The sequence below is a fragment of the Esox lucius genome, chromosome 15 (genome assembly GCF_011004845.1).
Source record: "Esox lucius isolate fEsoLuc1 chromosome 15, fEsoLuc1.pri, whole genome shotgun sequence".
Taxonomy (NCBI): domain Eukaryota; kingdom Metazoa; phylum Chordata; class Actinopteri; order Esociformes; family Esocidae; genus Esox; species Esox lucius.
The window spans coordinates 6,717,704-6,737,537 of record NC_047583.1 but is presented as its reverse complement, the minus strand read 5'-3'; the positions used below and the strand labels follow the sequence as shown (position 1 = coordinate 6,737,537).

The 19,834-nt window shown below is 39.5% G+C and overlaps 1 non-coding gene and 1 gene segment (V, D, J or C); both read left to right on the top strand.

Moving 5' to 3' along the window:
- Positions 1-19,652, top strand: LOC105015946. Its single transcript, XR_003782926.2, has 12 exons — positions 1-64; positions 204-356; positions 999-1,150; positions 1,314-1,418; positions 1,670-1,718; positions 7,943-7,953; positions 14,154-14,190; positions 17,795-17,934; positions 18,066-18,273; positions 18,404-18,430; positions 18,752-18,858; positions 19,405-19,652. It is a non-coding gene; the product is annotated as a M1-specific T cell receptor beta chain (transcript).
- LOC114840929 lies at positions 4,851-6,104 on the top strand. The segment is given in 3 exon segments: positions 4,851-4,956; positions 5,092-5,244; positions 5,348-6,104. Coding segments are annotated over 3 exon segments (381 nt in total).
- Positions 19,653-19,834: the final 182 nt, after the last annotated feature.

Below are 19,834 nucleotides of genomic sequence, written 5' to 3'. Positions count from 1 at the left end.
GGTCATTTCTGAAGGATGTCTTCAACAACAAATGGACTTGGCTTGTTCTTTATCTTGTTTCTATGTGAGATTTCTTCAGTTGACATTTAACTACATATGTGTATGACTGTGTGTCGATACATCTTAAAACAACTGTATCAACTCTCTCTTTCAATTGTTTTGGTGAACTCTGAATGCCACTCTCTGACCTGTCTTTTCCACAGGTCCTGTAACGTGTGTTGAGTTCCATCAGTCTCCTTCCCTGATAGTTAAAGATGGGGGAGACGTGGAGATTCACTGTAGCCATAATGACAATAACCTGCCTGTGATGTTGTGGTACCAACAGAAACAGGCCAGTTCTGCTCTGTCTCTGATAGGTGATGCATAAACTCACATCTAGACTGCATTCTCCCATTCAAATTGTAACTTCTACTCACTAGTTTTACAAGGTAGCGTTCAATGATTTTAGTTTTTTCAACATGTTTTCATACAGGGAACAAATACAGAACCGGTGAACCTACTAACGAGCCTCAGTTCAAGGAGAGATTCAAGCTGAACACAACAAATGTTCTGAATGGATCTTTAGTTATCTCCAGTCTGATGGCAACAGACTCGGCTGTGTATTTCTGTGCTGCCAGTTACACAGTGATGTGGGTTCATATCAATACCTGACGTAAATCCTGATGGGAGGAACACTTCTGTACACAACACGCACACAGGAAATCCAGTCAGATATAAAATACTGTGGTTAATCCACCACATGTCAAGTGTAGAAACTGCTTGATTGGTGCTGTGGGAGGGGCAAGAGTCAGAACTGTTGTGTGAAGATCACAATTAACAGAAACACAAATCCAGAATGCAAGCCCGCCTGCTCAGTTGGCTTGGTTGGCTCACAACAACATGCTTTCTGTTCATAAGTATGAAAATACCTGGTGATTTCTAGATTGGCTTGTTTTTTCCGACTTTTGTATTATCACCTCACCACTCATCACCACTCCTCACCTCTCTCCTCTCTACAGGTCAGTGTGGAGCAGGAGGCCCCGTCGTGCTCCAGCCCAGAGACCTCTTCTCCTTTCCTGGTAACACCAGTACCTCCGGTCCGGTCATCCTGACGTGCTCCATGGGCCCTGGCATCAGCATGTCCAGCTACACCATGTACTGGTACCGACAGGTCCAAATGGTCACCACAGTATTATTGGGGTCTGACTCTGTAGTTGGGGAATACGCATGCTATTAATGAGTCGATTAACTGATATAATTTATAAAAACGTAAACCAGAAATGTGTCTGGTGGAGGGGCGGGGCCACCTTTATAACATGCTGTGGTACCAACAGGTCCGCTACGGTGGCCCGGTAGAGTTCCTCATAAAGGAATACGATGCCCCTACGGGCCAGTACCAGGTGACCTTGGACCCGACAGGGAACAGCTTCGTCCTGCAGGTGATGGACCGGTGTCTGATCCAGCTAATGTGCCCCTGGTTCTGATTCCAGGCCAGGTTCTGTTGTATGAACCCTGTGACACTTCCTGATGCACAAACTTGTTTCATGAATCCTTTGTATTGATTTGTTGATTGTTTTGTTCATTCATTAATTCACTGGTTTCTTTTTATTGATGTAATGACTGGTTAATTGGTCAGTTGTTTGGTGGATTCATTAATGGATTGATTAATTTCTGAATTGATTTATTGCAGGTCTCAGACCTGGTTGTGGAGGACACTGCTGTTTACTACTGCGCAGCCAGTCACAGTAAAGCAACAGGCTGGGGGGCCATACAAATATTTAAATGTTTATGTCTCTGTACTATACTTGCCTGCCCGCCTGTCTACCTGTTTGCCTGCATTTCTGTCTGCCAGTCTATCTGTCTAACAGATGGTGTATCTGGCAGGAAGACGTTGTTAAATGTGGTTCTTCTGGTTTGAGGATAGACTGTCTCTATATTACAGTACAACAGACAGTAAAAGTAAATAATGTGCAACATCCATTCATTATACTCTTTCAAGATCGACACATGAAGCCATGTAACCATTATTGTTTCAAGATACCCCCATGAAGCCGAATAGTCCTTTACACTTACACTGTTTCAAGATACCCCCATGAAGCCGAATAGTCCTTTACACTTACACTGTTTCAAGATACCCCCATGAAGCCGAATAGTCCTTTACACTTACACTGTTTCAAGATACCCCCATGAAGCCGAATAGTCGTTTACTGTTTCAAGACACCCACATAGTCCTTCTCTGTTTCAAAACACCCCCATGAAGCCATAAGGACCTTTGCTGTTTCAAGATCCCCAATGAACGAATTAAGCCAAATCTAATTAGTAATCTGGCTTACCAAAGAGGTGTTTCAGACAGTAAGGATAAACTTCAAACTATAGAGCAAAAAAAACTCATACGTAAGCCAATGTTACAATATGAGAGAAAGAGGTGGATGAAAAGAGAGAAAGGGGGAGGGAGATGGAGAGGGAGAGAGAAATGGAAATAAGAGAGATTGGGTGACGTGTCCTTTTACAGTCCTCTTTTGGAAATATGAAGTTGCATTGTGTGATGGTGTTCTGTTTCCTGACCACCAGTAAGATCAATATCAACAGGACCTTTATCACCATTATTAACACTAGATTTGTTTAAATCATTAATAATGTTTTAACCCACATGATCAACGTTAGCAGTAAACATGGTTCAACATCCTCCTAGTCTTCTCTCAGCGGAAGGAGGAAAGGAGACTCTAGAATGTTCTCATGATAATGCAGAGTTCTACAGAATGTTCTGGTACAAACAGAACACCAACAGAACCATCCAACTGGTCGCTTATTCTCTGGGGAAGGGAGTGACAGAAACAGACCCCATCTTTGACAAGAAGAAGTACACAATGACCCATGAAGAGCAACTGAAGTCCTTCCTGCTGATAAAGGACTTGAGGACCGGAGACTCTGCTGTGTATTACTGTGCCACCAACTCATCACAGTGGAAGAGACCTGCTCCCCTTTGCGACAACCTATAACAGCCAGATACTGGAGAAGGGGAGGGGAGAGAGAGACAGAGAGAGAGAGAGACAGAGAGAGACAGAGAGAGAGAGAGCGAGAAAGAGAAAGAAACACAGAGACAGGACATGAAGAGGTCCAACAGTATTGTGTGTGTGCCAGTATGAATCTTCTGTGTGTGTCGCTGGCTCTCCTCACTGCCAGTAAGAACTGTTGTCTATTTTGACCTACATACACTGATACAAAAAATTTGCCAAGTTAAAGAGGGCTTATTTTCTCTTCATTCTGATCATTTTTAAATCAATTACTATTATTATTTTACTTTTGTGTCTGTTCTCAGGTTTCTGTGGCGCCGTAACCATTCAACAGTCTCCTGCCCAGTCAGTCCATCAGGAAGGAGATGACACAGTAAGGCTACAATGTCACCACGACGACAGCACACACTACTACATGTACTGGTACCGACAGAGAGGCACCAAGATGGAGATGCTAACGTATTCCATGGGTCAGGACAGTTGGGAAATTGAGGCTCCCTTTGAGAAGACCAAGTACATCATGAACAGGCATGACATTTTAAATTTACGGACCGTGAAATATCATTTTTGATTGTAAAGTATCAGTCTGGTTTGTAAAGTATCAGTCTGGTTTGTAAAGTATCTGTCTAGATTGTAGAGTATAAGCCTTGATTGTCTTGTCCACTAATTTATGAATGTAAGGTTGTCTCTGGCTGGAGAACATTAGTAGTTTTGTTTCTAATAAATCAGGCCAAAGCTCACCAACTCGTCTCTGGAGATCAAGAACTTAGAGGTTGGGGACTCGGCTGTGTATTTCTGTGCTTCCAGTAAAGCACACTGACTCAAATCTGTTACACTGCTCTACAACAACCTGCTTGACTCTGTCACAGAATCACATTCTGGGAGGCTGCCAAGTCCCTCACTTTTCTGTGACACCTGACTGATGTTTCCCTTTACTATCACTGCTATGTGGATGAGACTCAGCTACGTTTCTCCTTAACCTAAATCCCTACTGGTAAGTTCCAGTGTAGTTCGTCTACATTCATTTAGTAACATAACAATATACAAGTGCTTTACCCTGCCACCTATGAGTTCTCTGGCCATCCCAACAGCTCCCCGTTTGACACATTTAAAGCTCCTCTCTGTCCTGGCAGCCCTGTGGTGAAACCAGCTCTGCTTAGAAGCTGCTTTGAAGATAGCAGTCCCTGACCATTTTGTTAAATTTAGAAACACCAGTCTCAACGTCAACAGTGAAGGGGTGTCTCCAGGATGCTGGCCTTCTAGGCAGAGTTGTAAAGAAAAATACACATCTCAGACTGGCCAATAAAAAGAAAAGATTAAGATGGGCAAAAGAACACAGACACCGGACATGGGAATAACTCTGCCTAGAAGGCCAGCATCCCAAACAAGGACATTTCTAAGTAACCCCAGATTTTGAATTGTTGTGTAAATTTTCAGCTCAGTTACTATCTGACCTGTGGGTGGATTTTATTCAGTCTCTCTTATACACACATACTCCCTCTTTTTGTTTCTTTCTATCAATCTCTCTGACACCTAACAAATGTATACTTCTACATGTGATGCAAGTCTGAAAACTGTCCTGGCAGTAGAGGGAGGCAAAGCCCAGACATTGGTTTAGTTATCAAGAGGAAGTGGTGTTGGATTAAAACTCATTCTGCTCTCTCTCCTCTTCACCTCTCTCTTTCTCTCTCCTCTCCACCTCTCTCTCTCTGCTCTCCTCTCCGCCTCTCTCTCTTTCTCTCTCTATCCACCTCTCTCTCCACCCCTCTCTCTCTCCACTCCTTTTTCTGGTCTCTCTCCATCCCTCTCAATGCTCTTTCTTTTTGTCTCTCTCTTGCTACTGTATCTCCTCTCTCTCATTCTGTCCTCCACTGCTCTGGAAGGTAGCTAGTACTTTTAGTATGCTATTAAAGGATGTCTTCAACAATGTATGGACTTGGCTTGTTCTTCCTCTTGTTTCCATGTGAGATTCTCTCATTTTAAATATGACCAAATGTTACAAATGTTGCTTTTGGTGCCTTATTCAGACATACTGTAAGAATGGCCCTTGGTGAACTCTGATCTCATAACCCCCCACTCTCCCTGGTCTTTTCCACAGGTCCTGTAACGTGTGTTGAGTTCCATCAGTCTCCCTCCCTGATAGTTAAAGATGGGGGAGACGTGGAGATTCACTGTAGCCATGATGACAATAACCTGGATGTGATGTTGTGGTACCAACAGAAACAGGCCAGTTCTGCTTTGTCTCTGATAGGTGATGTATAAACTCACATCTAGACTGCATTCTCCCATTCAAATTGTAACTTCTACTCACTAGTTTTACAAGGTAGCGTTCAATGATTTTGTTTTTTCAACAGGGTACAAATACGGCACCAGTGAACCTACTAACGAGCCTCAGTTCAAGGAGAGATTCAAGCTGAACAAAGCAGGTGGTCTGAATGGATCTCTAGTTATCTCCAGTCTGATGGCAACAGACTCGGCTGTGTATTTCTGTGCAGCCAGTTACACAGTGATGTGGGTTCATATCAATACCTGACGTAAATCCTGATGGGAGGAACACTTCTGTACACAACACGCACACAGGAAGTCAGATATAAAATACTGTGGTTAATCCACCACATGTCAAGTGTAGAAACTGCTTGATTGGTGCTGTGGGAGGGGCAAGAGTCAGAACTGTTGTGTGAAGATCACAATTAACAGAAACACAAATCCAGAATGCAAGCCCGCCTGCTCAGTTGGTTTGGTTGGCTCACAACAACATGCTTTCTGTTCATAAGTATGAAAATACCTGGTGATTTTTTAATTTTATTTTGTATCATCACCTCCCCTCTCCTCTCCTCACCACTTCTCTCTCCACTCCTCACCTCTCCCTCTTTCTCCTGTCCTCTCTACGGGCCTGTGTGCTGTTCACTCTGGCTGACAGCACTTGTCCCAAAGCTTCCCTTCTACCAGATACCTGAACCGGCTCCCCCAGAAATCCATCATGATTAAAAAATCTCCCTCCTACTACAACATGTTATCTCTTGCCACTGGACAGAAAAACAGCGAACGACAGATAGAAAATCAGACAGAGAGAATGTGAGGGAGAGAGAGAGAGTCAGAGAGACAGAAGAGAGAGAGAGAGAGAGAGAGAGAGACAGAGAGTGAGAGAGACACAAAGAGAGACAGAGACAGAGAGAGAGAGGAAACATGAAGGGGTAAAACTGTATTGTTTGCATGTCAATGTGAATGTCCTCAGTGCCAGTAAAAAATATTCTGACCTACTTGCACTGATACACAAATCAATCTGGTTAAAAAGAGAGCTTATTTCCTGTTCATTGTCAAATAAATGATTTAATTTTAGACACATTTAAGTTGATACTTTAAAACTCAGAAGTTGTTTTTGTCTATGTTCTCACATTTCTGTGTCTATGTTCTCACATTTCTGTGTCTATGTTCTCACATACTGTTCAATCATCTCCTGTCCTGTCAATCAGTCGGAAAGGAGATAATCTATTGATGCGACTTTGTCACCATGACAACAGTACTCACTTTTACATGTTCTGGAACCGAAAAAGCAACCGAGAGGCATCAGAACATGTGGGATATTGAGCATGACATTTTAAATGTGATTACAAAATACCAGCCTTGATTTTGAAGTATCAGTCTGGATTGTAAAGTATCAGTCTGGATTGTAAAGTATCAGTCTGGATTCTAAAGTATCAGTCTGGATTCTAAAGTATCAGTTGTGATTAGTGATGCACCCATCCGATTCCAGGATCAGAAATGCATCCAATACCGGCCAAGAATACAGCAACAGCGAGTCTATGTAATGAGCCAATACCACAATTGTAATAAGAATGTGCAGAAAACACATTGGAAATTGTTGATGATTGGCATACTGGAAACAGGTCGGATATGCCTAGTGAACTCAGTTACCACAACAATTATGTGTGTAGTCTGGACTTACTTTACACACGAAACAGCCACTAGTAAAATTAGTAGTTGCAAATGTTGCAAAGCAGGTGTTTCAAGACTTGACAGTAGAGAAGCTTAGGCTTGCTAGCTAACGCTAATTAAGTTGGCTAACCCTAGCTGAATTGGCAATCGCTAACTAAGTTGGCTCACCCTAGCTGAATTGGCTATCGCTCGCTAAGTTGTCTAAGATTGGCTGATGATAGGTAACACCAGCTAGTTAACCCCAGGTTAAATGAAAATACATCACTTTCAACTGTGCGATTTCTAAACTTGAAATCCATTCAGATTCACAGCTAAAAAGCAAGCCTACCTATTTGATGTTGTATTGCGTTTCCCTTCAGTTAAAAGTCTTTAAACGAGTAGCCAGATGGGCTATCACCCAAGCTCTGTCTAGGATTGCCTTTTAATAATTTTTTTATATTTTAATAAGATGTGATTTTGTTAAAATGGTGATCCATTATCTTAAATATTGAGAACATTCTTAATAAAACATTGTATGACAAACAAGAGGGGGTGTAGTTCATCTGGTGTTGGTACATCTTTAACGTTTCTATGTACATTCTGTTTCTTAGATGAAAAACATATGATATTAACCGTGTTCCAGCTATTATCTTCAGACAACTGATCTGTGGAGACGTAGTGGAGGACCAGGTGTCCCTCTGTATCCTCCTCCCTGTGGAGATGTAGTGGAGGACCAGGTGTCCCTCTGTATCCTCCTCTCTGTGGAGATGTAATGGAGGACCAGGTGTCCCTCTGTATCCTCCTCTCTGTGGAGATGTAGTGGAGGACCAGGTGTCCCTCTGTATCCTCCTCTCTGTGGAGATGTAATGGAGGACCAGGTGTCCCTCTGTATCCTCCTCCCTGTGGAGATGTTGTGGAGGACCAGGTGTCCCTCTGTATCCTCCTCCCTGTGGAGACGTAGTGGAGGACCAGGTGTTCCTCTGCATCCTCCTTCCTGCAGGTTGGTACCAGTCAGAGCTGTCATGGTTTATAAGAGAGATATCAGGTCTGGCTGTCACACATCCCCAATGAAATCAAATGCAGACATACTCATGAAATGAATAGATGATGAGATGCTGACATCTGGAGGGTGAATGTGGAACTACTCATAAGTTGCACTTGTTTTTCATAATCAATAACACGCTAAAACTGTTACATTCACACATTGTATTAAGAGTTTACACACAACTGTCTTTGTAAAGTACAATTGTCATCATGCTTCATTTAGAAATTCAAATCATATATAACAAATAACAAACTTAAATAATCACAATTCTAAAACTCTCAACACACTGTTGTCGAGATATAAACATTAAAAAGCATAATTATTCAACAAGCCATCAGGATGATGGCATGAATAGAAAGCACCACAGGTAAGCTCACAGGTAAGGAACAATGATCGCTAATAAGAAGTGTACTGGACCATGAAGGAAACTGGATGAAGGTACGGCATGATTAGAGAAACCCAGGCAAGAAGAAAAATTACACAATGGCACTTTTCAAAGAAAAGAAACAATAAGAAAATGTATTCTGAAAATCTCTGGCCCCCGTCAGAGAGAATGAGGCAGAATAAATTAAAAATTTTATGAATAAAACCTGATACCTGAGTAAAAACGTCTTCTATTTTTTGAGTAAGTTTCAAGAAGTTTGTTTATAGTTTTGAGAAAATGCACTACAATTTCAAGAAATATTTGTTGAACAAAAATTGTAAGCTAGTCGACAAATCTGAACTAAATGCTGTGAAAACATTGTGTAACCAACCAGCCTTTTATGGCAATGGAACTCAACACACTGCTTTAGGTACATTTACATGCTGTCATGTAAATCCTGCTTATTATGAAGACTAATGTTTTGTTTATTACAATGATTAACCAGCAGTGACAATTTAATGCTCAGTACATCTGAACTGTTAGAACAAGTACCATGGGTACTTTGGACCTGGAACCAAACTAAACATTCTGGGTAAGAGAATATTTACCATTCTAGAAACTAATGCTGCTCTAATTGTCATTTGTTGATAAAGTGATGGAGGAATTGGTTGTGGGTACAGTAGATTAATACATGATGCTGGTTGCAGTCCACTCAATGCTTTTTGATGTTTGGTCTATGCACTGTGCTAACCAGAGATGGGGACAAGTCACACATGGTCAAGTCCAAGCAAGTCTCAAGTCTTAACCATCAAGTCTCGAGTCAAGTCTCAAGTCACAGTTCAGATAAATCAAGCAAGTCAAGTCAAGGGTTCACCCTAAGCAAGTCAAGTCGAGTCCTTATAAGTTTCAAGTCAAGTCAAGTCAAGTCACAGTACTAAAGAGATGAACACACACACACTGTCCTCGGTTTCTGACGTGCGCTCGGTGAGAAGCTCGATTTCAAAATCAAATACCGTTCCGTCTCTGGTTAGAATCCTGCTGCGTCCATAGCAACGCGCGGTTTTTCATGGGAACGGTCTGTTATCAAGAAATAACACGCATTCTGCACTGGAATTCAGCCAATCCATGTAATAAGGGCTAATAATAACAACCTTATAAACTAATTATTGTGACTGAAAAACTGCCTAATATGTAATTACGCTGTAATTATTCTTGTCTGTATGAGTAAAAAAATTTAACTCTTCGAAATGTTTAGGTGCTAGTAATCACATCGGCGCCTCCATGTTAGCCTTTCATGCAGTAAAGTTAACTGTTATGGTGTAAGCACAATGATTTTTAGTTTCCACGCGCAGTCCACAAACACTTGAAAATGCGCACATTTAATACAGACATTATAGCCTACGTGTAATAATATACATGCCCGCTCATTTTAAGATGCCCATCAACATTAAAATTCAGGCTATGCCACTGTTATAGTCAAATTTCCTTACATCTATTTACCAGACGTATTCAGTAATGATAATGGTCACATTTCTAACAAGAAAAAAACAAACATAATATGCAACCAAGGCCAAATTATGACAAACAAAAGATGAATTCATTACATTAGTAACTTAATCGTTATAGATCTTAGTGAAACTGAATATAAAGAGATTACTTTCTTACCTTTCCTTGTGGTTCTTAAAATGACGAAGGAAATTTGACGTTGTTGCATATTTAGCATCTGGCAAATCTTTTTTTATTCACACGGTCCAGTTCAAAGTCCTTGTATCCAAACGATACTATTTGTGGAGCTCGACTAACGTTACTGTCTGCCATGTTTGGCGCGGTTTGAATTGTGCAGCGTTAAAGGCACATACGCTGATTAGTGGTGCTGATGTCACAACATATAAAATAATTGTATTGCTGTTTGTTTATTAAAAGTTCAAGTCATTGTCGAGTCTTCCACTTCAAGTCAAGTCAAGTCTCAAGTAACTTGTTCTCAAGTCAAAGTCAAGTCAAGTCATTTTAATACTTTAATCAAGTCACAAGTCCTGAAAATTGTGACTTGAGTCAGACTCGCGTCAAGTCACGTGACTCGAGTCCCCCACCTCTGGTGCTAACTTTGAGGCATACATTGTACTCAGTATTTTACAGCGGTGATCCAGTGTACTCAGTCAATTACAGCAGTGATCCAGAGTACTCATTATATCAGAGCAGTGATCCAGTGTACTCAATCAATTACAGCAGTGATCCAGATTACTCATTATATCAGAGCAGTGATCCAGTGTACTCAGTCAATTACAGCAGTGATCCAGAGTACTCTTTATATCAGAGCAGTGATCCAGTGAACTCATTATATCAAAGCAGTGATCCAGTACACTCACTATATCAGAGCAGTGATTCAGTGCACTCACTATATCAGAGCAGTGATCAAGTGCACTCAGTATACAATAGTGGTCATCCAGTGCAGTGTGCTAGCAGTAGCTTCCAACAGGGATGCATTTGTGGAGAAATCAGTTTGACTGTTCTAGGTGAGAAATCACTTGATGATGATAAGGATGATGATGATGAATGACAGGAGTAGAGGGAGGAAGGAGTGATTCAGGACTGTGATGATGATGATGATGATGAATGACAGGAGTATGGGAGGAAGGAGTGATTCAGGACTGTGATGATGATGATGATGATGAATGACAGGAGTAGAGGGAGGAAGGAGTGATTCAGGACTGTGATGATGATGATGATGATGATGAATGACAGGAGTAGAAGGAGGAAGGGGTGATTCAGGACTGTGATGATGATGATGATGAATCACAGGAGTAGAGGGAGGAAGGAGTGATTCAGGACTGTGATGATGATGATGATGATGATGAATGACAGGAGTATAAGGAGAAAGGGGTGATTCAGGACTGTGATGATGATGATGAATGACAGGAGTAGAGGGAGGAAGGAGTGATTCAGGACTGTGATGATGATGATGAATGATAGGAGTAGAGGGAGGAAGGAGTGATTCAGGACTGTGATGATGATGATGATGATGATGAATGACAGGAGTAGAAGGAGGAAGGGGTGATTCAGGACTGTGATGATGATGATGATGAATCACAGGAGTAGAGGGAGGAAGGAGTGATTCAGGACTGTGATGATGATGATGATGATGATGATGATGATGAATGACAGAAGTAGAGGGAGGAAGGAGTGATTCAGGACTGTGATGATGATGACGAATGATCCTCCTCCTCTTCTTTCACCATCCTCCCCTCCTTCAGTCTCTCAGTGCTGCTGACAGAAATAGAAGTAGTCAGTAAAGAAGAGGGACAAACTCCAGCAACATCAGCACAATTCATCATATTCATCATAAACATTCACATTGGAATATTGTCTTTTCTATTCAAATGTCTTGTATTCATGGCATAAATAAAAAAGACAATAATCCAAATGTAAATGTTTATAATTAATATGATGAATTTGACTGACTATTTATAGAGCTACAACATATCCGGTCCCATTAAACCCTGTCCGCCAACACACCTGTTGGAACAGACCGATACCAAGAAACAGAGATGGGGAGAAAGATAGAGAGAGCGACGGGGGGAGGGGGAAGAAAGACGAGAAAGAAGAGAATTTATGTTTTTGTGTGATGCTTTAACACTGTGGGGACAGGGGGCCACAGTGATATATTACCATAGACACGCCGTACAAAAACCTCCCTCCATTCACCTCCTGCAGGAGAGAGCCGGGGCCCGTTCACACACACTGAGGAGACGCTTCAGGAGGTTGAAGAGATGCTCTGAAGACCACAGTTCTACTGGTGGATTAAACAGGATCTACTTTAGGCCCGAAACATTAACATTTATCTTCTAAACACAACTTCTTCAAGTCAAGTGTGTTCGAAATGTAAGTCCTGTTTTAGACAGCAAACCTTCACCTAAATGGTTAGTCAAGTAGGTGACTGCGTGTTTTTTGCTCCTGATGGATTATCGGAGCAACTCTGTTCATTCCTCTGGGTTTGATGAAACCTGGGGCTGGGCATTTTGGAAGAGGAGGATAATGATGTGACACTGGAAGTGGAGCCTACTTTGGCGAAGGAACTAAACTCACTGTTTTAGGTAAGTCCTAAAGATTCATGGTGTGAAAATTGATCTGAAAGCATGGAGATGTTTCATTTCTAAAAACAGTATATTCAAGTGTTCATGATCAACTGACCAAAATGGTTGATGTGAAAACACTGTGACGAATGCCAATCCAGCCTACTTTGGCAAAGGAACTAAACTCACAGTTTTAGGTAAGTTTATGTCTTTAAGACTTGTAACATTTGTATTGATCTGAAACTGTGAAGACATTACATTGCTAACAACAGTATAATAAAATGTTCATGAAAAAGAAACTAAATGGTTGATGTGAAAACACTGTGACTAACAACCGACCAGCCTACTTTGGCAAAGGAACTAAACTCTCTGTTTTAGGTAAGTTTCTGTCTTAAATATGAATTTAACAGATATTTAACTGAGACCTACTTTGGCAAAGGAACTAAACTCACGGTTTTAGGTAAGGTTATGTCTTTAAGATTTGTAAAATGTATATTGATCTGGAGCCGCAAAGACATTACATTGCTAACAACGGTATAATAAAATGTTCATGACAAAGACAAACTAAATGGTTGATGTCAAATTAGTGTGACTTACAACCAACCAGCCTACTTTGGCAAAGGAACTAAACTCTCTGTTTTAGGTAAGTTTCTGTCTTAAATATGAATTTAACAGATATTTAACTGAGACCATAAATATGTTTGCTAACAACAATATAAAAGGTACTTGTGGTAAACTGAACTAAATGGTTGATGTGAAAACACTGTGAACAACTTCCAACCAGCCTACTTTGGCACAGGAACAAAACTCACTGTTTTAGGTAAGTCTTTGTATGTATAAAAACAGTATATTCAAGTGTTCATGATCAACTGAACTAAATGGTTGATGTGAAAACACTGTGACAAATACATATCCAGCCTACTTTGGTAAAGGAACGAAACTCACTGTTTTAGGTAAGTCTTAAAGATTCATAGCATGTATATTGATCTGAAAACATGATGATGTTACACTGCTAACAGAATAATAAAATGTTCATGACAAAGACCAACTAAATGGTTGATGTGAAAACACTGTGACTTCAACCCAACCAGCCTTCTTTGGCAAAGGAACTAAACTCACGGTTTTAGGTAAATACCAATTCACTTGCTGTCCTTGACGATGTTATTAATATGACTTATTTATTTATTAAAACAACTGACCAGTAATGACAAGGCATTAGTAGACAGACAAAAAGCAGTAGCGGTGACAAATTAAGGTTCAGTACATGTGCACTGTGACAACCAGTCCCCAGCATACTTTGGACCTGGAACCAAACTAACTGTTCTGGGTAAGAGAATATTTACTGTGTTAGAAGTAATGTTGTAAATACCAATTTACCTACTGTGCCTGATGATATGCTTTATGATTCTATGAATGGTTTATTTATTAGAATGATTAACAATACCATTAATAAAAAAATAGAATATAGTGGAAGAAAACAGAACTTAGTGGAAGAAAACAGAACTAGGAGGAGACATATTATTGCTCAGTACATGTGCACTGTGACAACTATGATCCAGCGTACTTTGGACCTGGGACCAAACTAACTGTTCTGGGTAAGAGAATATTTACCGTGAAAGAAAGAACTAATGTTGTTCTAATTGTCATTGTTGATAAAGTGATGGATGAATTGGTTGACTGTGGAAACAGTAGATTGATACATGATGCTGGTTCCAGTCCACTCAGTGCTTTTTGATGTTAAGCCTGTGCACTGTGTTAACTATGAGGCATACTTTGGGTCTGGCACCAAACTGACTGTTCTGGGTAAGTAATCCATACAGGCTGCTATTCTGGTCTTACAGACAGTACATGTGACTGAGACAACAAACTTTAGGGACAAGATGTTTGATATCATAGTTGTGAAGTGTGTTTGGCTCATATATTTTTATGTTTCAAACTGGTTTTATTACAGTGTTGAGCTGATGAGGACTTAGAGAAAATGTTATCAACGGTCAGATTTTGATTGGAATGTAAAGTTGAAGGGAAATTATTTTTATTTACTCAGTATAGCATGGCAGGGAACCCGTGTATTTAGTATATTACAGTAGTGATCCAGTGTACTCAGTATATTATAACAGTGATCCAGTGTGTTCAGTATATTACAGTAGTGATCCAGTGTACTCAGTATATTGTAACAGTGATCCAGTGTACTCAGTATATTATAACAGTGATCCAGTGTACTCTGTTTATTATAACAGTGATCCAGTGTACTCAGTATATTATAACAATGATCCAGTGTACTCAGATTATTATAACAGTGATCCAGTGTACTCAGATTATTATAACAGTGATCCAGTGTACTGTGCTAGCGGTAGCTTCAGCCAGGCGTATTTCGGTGGTGGAACCAGGTTGACTGTTCTAGGTGAGAAATCGCACCAAAAGAGTTCAAAAATCTATCTGGTTATGAACAATTTAAACTATTCAGTTGATGTTATTATAATGTAAGTGACCACAGATCCTTAAAAAAATCTACTACTGTGAAGTATCTTTAAATGATCTTGATACGTGGTCACATAAAGGTTGAATAAATCCACTGTGTTACTGGTGTTGGTGCCCAGGCTTACTTCGGTCGAGGAACCAGGTTGACTGTTCTAGGTGAGAAATCACACAAAAGAGTTCAATAATCTATGTGGTTAAATACCTTCTTAACTATGCAGTTGATGATTTTATAATGTACGTGAGTGTAACTTCTAAGACAAAACGGTGTGAATTAGCTCGTTTCGTGGTTGCGTGAAGGTTGGGTAAATCCACTGTGCTAGTGGTGTCGGCCAGGCTTACTTCAGTGGAGGAACCAGGTTGACTGTTCTAGGTGAGAAATCACCCTAAATAGGTCATGTTACATCCATGATTGACATAATGATCACAGTATTTTCATATTATAGCTAGAATCTGTAGACTGCAGTGTTTGGTTGATGTTGTATGGATTTGAATGTTACGTTGGTCTGGCTGGAGGGGAAAAGCACCTATATGTCAAAATTATCACAGTAATATATGCATGAAGAAACAATGTCAGATTAATCCCAGGTGAAAGTTTTGGGAAGTTGGGTTACTGTAAAGGGAATCAGAATGAAGTTCAACAGAGAAACTCTAAAGTTGGAACTGGAGCTGAAGGAACTGGAGGTTCAGTAAAGTAGTAGACGCTTGTTATACAGCCTCGTAACTCTGTGCTCATACTCAGAAGCATACTTTGGAGCAGGCACCAAACTCACCGTTTTAGGTAAGGAAATTACCAACAAGGTGTGGGGTACTCATTTAAAAAAAAAAATACAGATTGGAGCAGCAAGGACAAAAATGTCTGTATAAGAAATATATAATTTTTATATAAACTAAAAATACTAAACCATTACTGACAGAATATTTCGATTTTTGTGGGACTCAGTAAAAGTAGTTTGCTAGTTCTGTTTCGAGGCTTGGTGATGGGGTATAAAATGGTCTGGCTCCATGCCCAGAATGTCTCCACAACTCTCCCAGTTCTACTAATCATCAGACAACAAAGCACTGAGTTTCCAGAAACAACTTTAATAATGGAAGTAAACTCACAGTCTGAGGAAGGAAAAACATGAGAATCTGGTTGTGAGTCTGCTGTAAATTATTGTCTGATGTATAGACTTCATAGAATCAGTGAATGAAATGTAACAGCAGATTATATATTAGGATGTACATTACTAATGAGGAGTGTGAGGAGTGGTGAGAAGAGTTTTAAGGAGTAGTGAGGAGTGTTTTAAGGAGTGGTGATGAGAGTTTTCAGGAATGGTAAGGAGAGATTTGAGGAGTAGTGAGGAGAGTTTTTCTTAAAAAGCTTAGTGGAATCTATATGATTATTTTGTGTATTTGAGATTGATAAAATAAACAGCAGCGGGTTAAGGTGTATTTAGCTAGAGTCCTGAGGAGAGGGTTTTAACTGTAGCCATGCATCAATGTGACCTATGGCAACCCAGCATATTTTGGCAGCGGAACCAAACTCACAGTTTTGGGTAAGAAACCTGTTTCTTTAATTAACCGACTGTAAAGACTCAGAAATCACCATATACCTGTAGATGGAGGTGGATGTTAGAGAGACTGTGGCGTATTTAAAATCCTGTGTGTAAACTGAAGAGAAAACCCCACTCGTTTGGGTTCTACTTATTCCCAGGTGTTGAATTGTAGCATTACATCAGCTTGAATTAAAATGTATTTTAGGTTGATGTGTGAAGTAATAGAAGTGTGGCAACTGAAATGCAGGACCATAATGAACATTAGGGTTTCTCTCTGTGGAACACTGATAAGGCAGTGTTTGGTCCAGGAACCAGACTAACGGTTCTAGGTAAGGTATGCACCTCTTAAGAATAGTATTATCAATATGCAATAATTACATCATTAGGAATTTGAGGTTATTGCATTGAAACATTATTTGAGCTATGAAATAAACAATAAAACAACAACTTGGTTTGTTTTAATCCTGTGAAAAGAGATAATGGACAAAGTCGTAACTGTTGACAAAAACCTACTTAAAGTATCAACTGCTTTGCTACAGGAAAATACAGTAGACATAGCTACAACCATTCCTACAAACCAAACTGCTGTAAAAGCTAGAATCATGTTGGTTTTCTGTCGGTGAGTATGTGATGTGTTCTGGTGGTTATCCTGCTTACTTTGGAGAAGGAACTAAGCTAACTGTTGTAGGTAAGAATAATGTAGTAATGCTGTTAGAATACTAAAATAATTCTGCATAAATACTGTAAAAATACATTAAATGTATTGCTATAAGGACACGGCAAGAATGGCTAATAATACTAAGCAATTTATTTATGAATACTTTAAAATTACTGTAATAATAATGTAAGAATATTGTAGAACTACTTGAAGAATACTGTAAGAATACTAAAATCATTTTGTATTAATATTTTAAGAATACTGTAGGAATAATAAAATAATTATTTAATAATACATTAATAATATTGTGAGGATAGAGTAAAAATACTTGAATATGAATGTAAGGATACTGTTTGAAATGTATAATAACACATTTGAATAATAATAATACCATTTGAATACTGTAATACTAATTTAAGAACACAGTATTTTGTGGTAATACTTCCAGAATACAGCAATAACCATACATTATAGCCTTCATGTTCAATGGTGTCTGATACGTCTTTGACAGTTGGATTTAAAGGTGTTCAATCGGATCTGCAACATATAGAATGTTTCTGTGTGCTTGTCTGGACACTGGACTCAGTGGGGGTTGATGTTGTCGTGATGGAAATGCTCAGAAGGACACGGTTATAGACGTCTGACCAGTATAACTCTGTTCTAGAGCACTCCGGTCAGCAACAAACAGAGCCACTGATTGACTGTTAACACGTTCTTCGTTCTTCCCTCCTAACAGATCCAAATAATGAAATTACTAAACCCAATGTGAAGATCCTGCCCCCCTCCTCTCAGGAGGGTAAAGGCAAGGGGGAGAAGAAGACCCTGGTGTGTGTGGCCACTGATTTCTACCCTGACCATGTCACTGTGTCCTGGAAGGTAAATGAAGTCTAACAAATACAGCGTTGGTGTATGTTGTTCTGATACCGGGAAGGATAATGAGTGAAAGACAAATCCATCTTTATGCAACATAGTTTGTCACAGACCCTTTATCATGTTCTCCTTATTAGATAAATGAAGACAAAGTTGTTGAGGGAGTGGGGACTGATAGCATGGCTAAATGGGATGACAACACCAAGAAATACAGCATCACAAGCAGACTGAGAGTCCTGAACAAAAAGTGGCACAAAGAGTCCAACACCTTCACATGCACTGTTGACTTCTTCAATGGACAAAGTAATGAAAATGTGACTGACTCTATAAACGGAAGCTCCGAAGGTATTGTCCTGATAGTAATATATTTGTATTATATTTGCATTTTGTCTTAGAAGTTACATTTACTATCAGAATGTATGGTGTTCTTTGATGTATAATGTCATGTAACTTTCTCCTGTTTGGGTTCCTTTAGGTGCTGAACATGATGCATTTAACGTTGGTATGTGTCCATATACAAACCTTTCATGATCATAGAACCTACTGAACACAGTTTATCAATGTTTTCCTGGTTCTGGGAACCCAAAGGTGTGGACATCTTTTCTCCCACACACCTGATTCCACTAATCATCTCAACATCCACTCTTTGAATAGTAGAATTAGGTGTAAAGGGCAAATAGGGCCCTTATTTATGTCCCCAGGATGAACAAACACACAAGCCAGATCACTGATTGTGAGGAATTTGTCTTATTTGATGATTGGCTGACAATATTACCTGACAGTCTTTAACAAGGTAATATGACTAATTTCACTTTCCTCACAGAAAACCTTGTGAAGAGCTCAGTTTTTGCCAAACTGGCCTACATCATCGTCATCGCTAAGAGTACATTCTACGGGCTAGTCATCACGGCTCTATTTTGGAAGTTCCACGTGGGTACAATGCAACTATGACACAGGACATCCACACTCCTCTATCTCTTCTTTAATGTGATACAGGACATCCACACTCCTCTATCTCTTCTATAATGTCATACAGGACATCCACACTCCTCTATCTCTTCTATAATGTCATACAGGACATCCACACTCCTCTATCTCTTCTTTAATATCATATAGGACATCCACACTCCTCTATCTCTTCTTTAATATCATATAGGACATCCACACTCCTCTATCTCTTCTTTAATATCATATAGGACATCCACACTCCTCTTTCTTCAATATCATACAGGACATCCACACTTCTGTTCTATTAATGTTGATGGTGTTCATGTTATATTAATCGACTAATCTGTCTGTGGTATTCATGTTATATTAATCTGTCCTTGTTATTCACGTTTTATTAATCTGTCTGTGGTATTCATATTATATTAATCTGTCAGTGCTATTCATGTAATATTCACCTGTGTGTGTTATTCATGTTATATTCATCTGTTTGTTATTCATGTTATATTCATCTGTTTGTTATTCACGCAGGGCTCCTCAGAGAAACGTTGTAACTGATCACTGGCCGAGATCCATCAGTCCATGGAAGTTGGGCTCAATAAACTGGTTCCACAAACACACATTTCCTTTATGTGATTATATTGTACATTTTGCTTAGTTTCTGAACTACTATTATGATGTTCTTTATAATTTCCTATGAATGTAACCTTGCAATATTTGTCTATGTATGTTGTTGTAATTCATTTTTCCATTAAATTGCAACACAAATGCACGTGTTTTTCATGAGTAATGTATAATTTCTAAGAATGCATTTTCTTCCTAAATTTATAATTTCATCAATGAAAAATAAAGGGTATATAATCAGTCTGTCTGAGTGTGTCAACCAGCAGTACTAGGGGAATATACTGTTACATCAAACTCATTTCTTATTCCATTATGCTGATATGTCAATTTATGACAG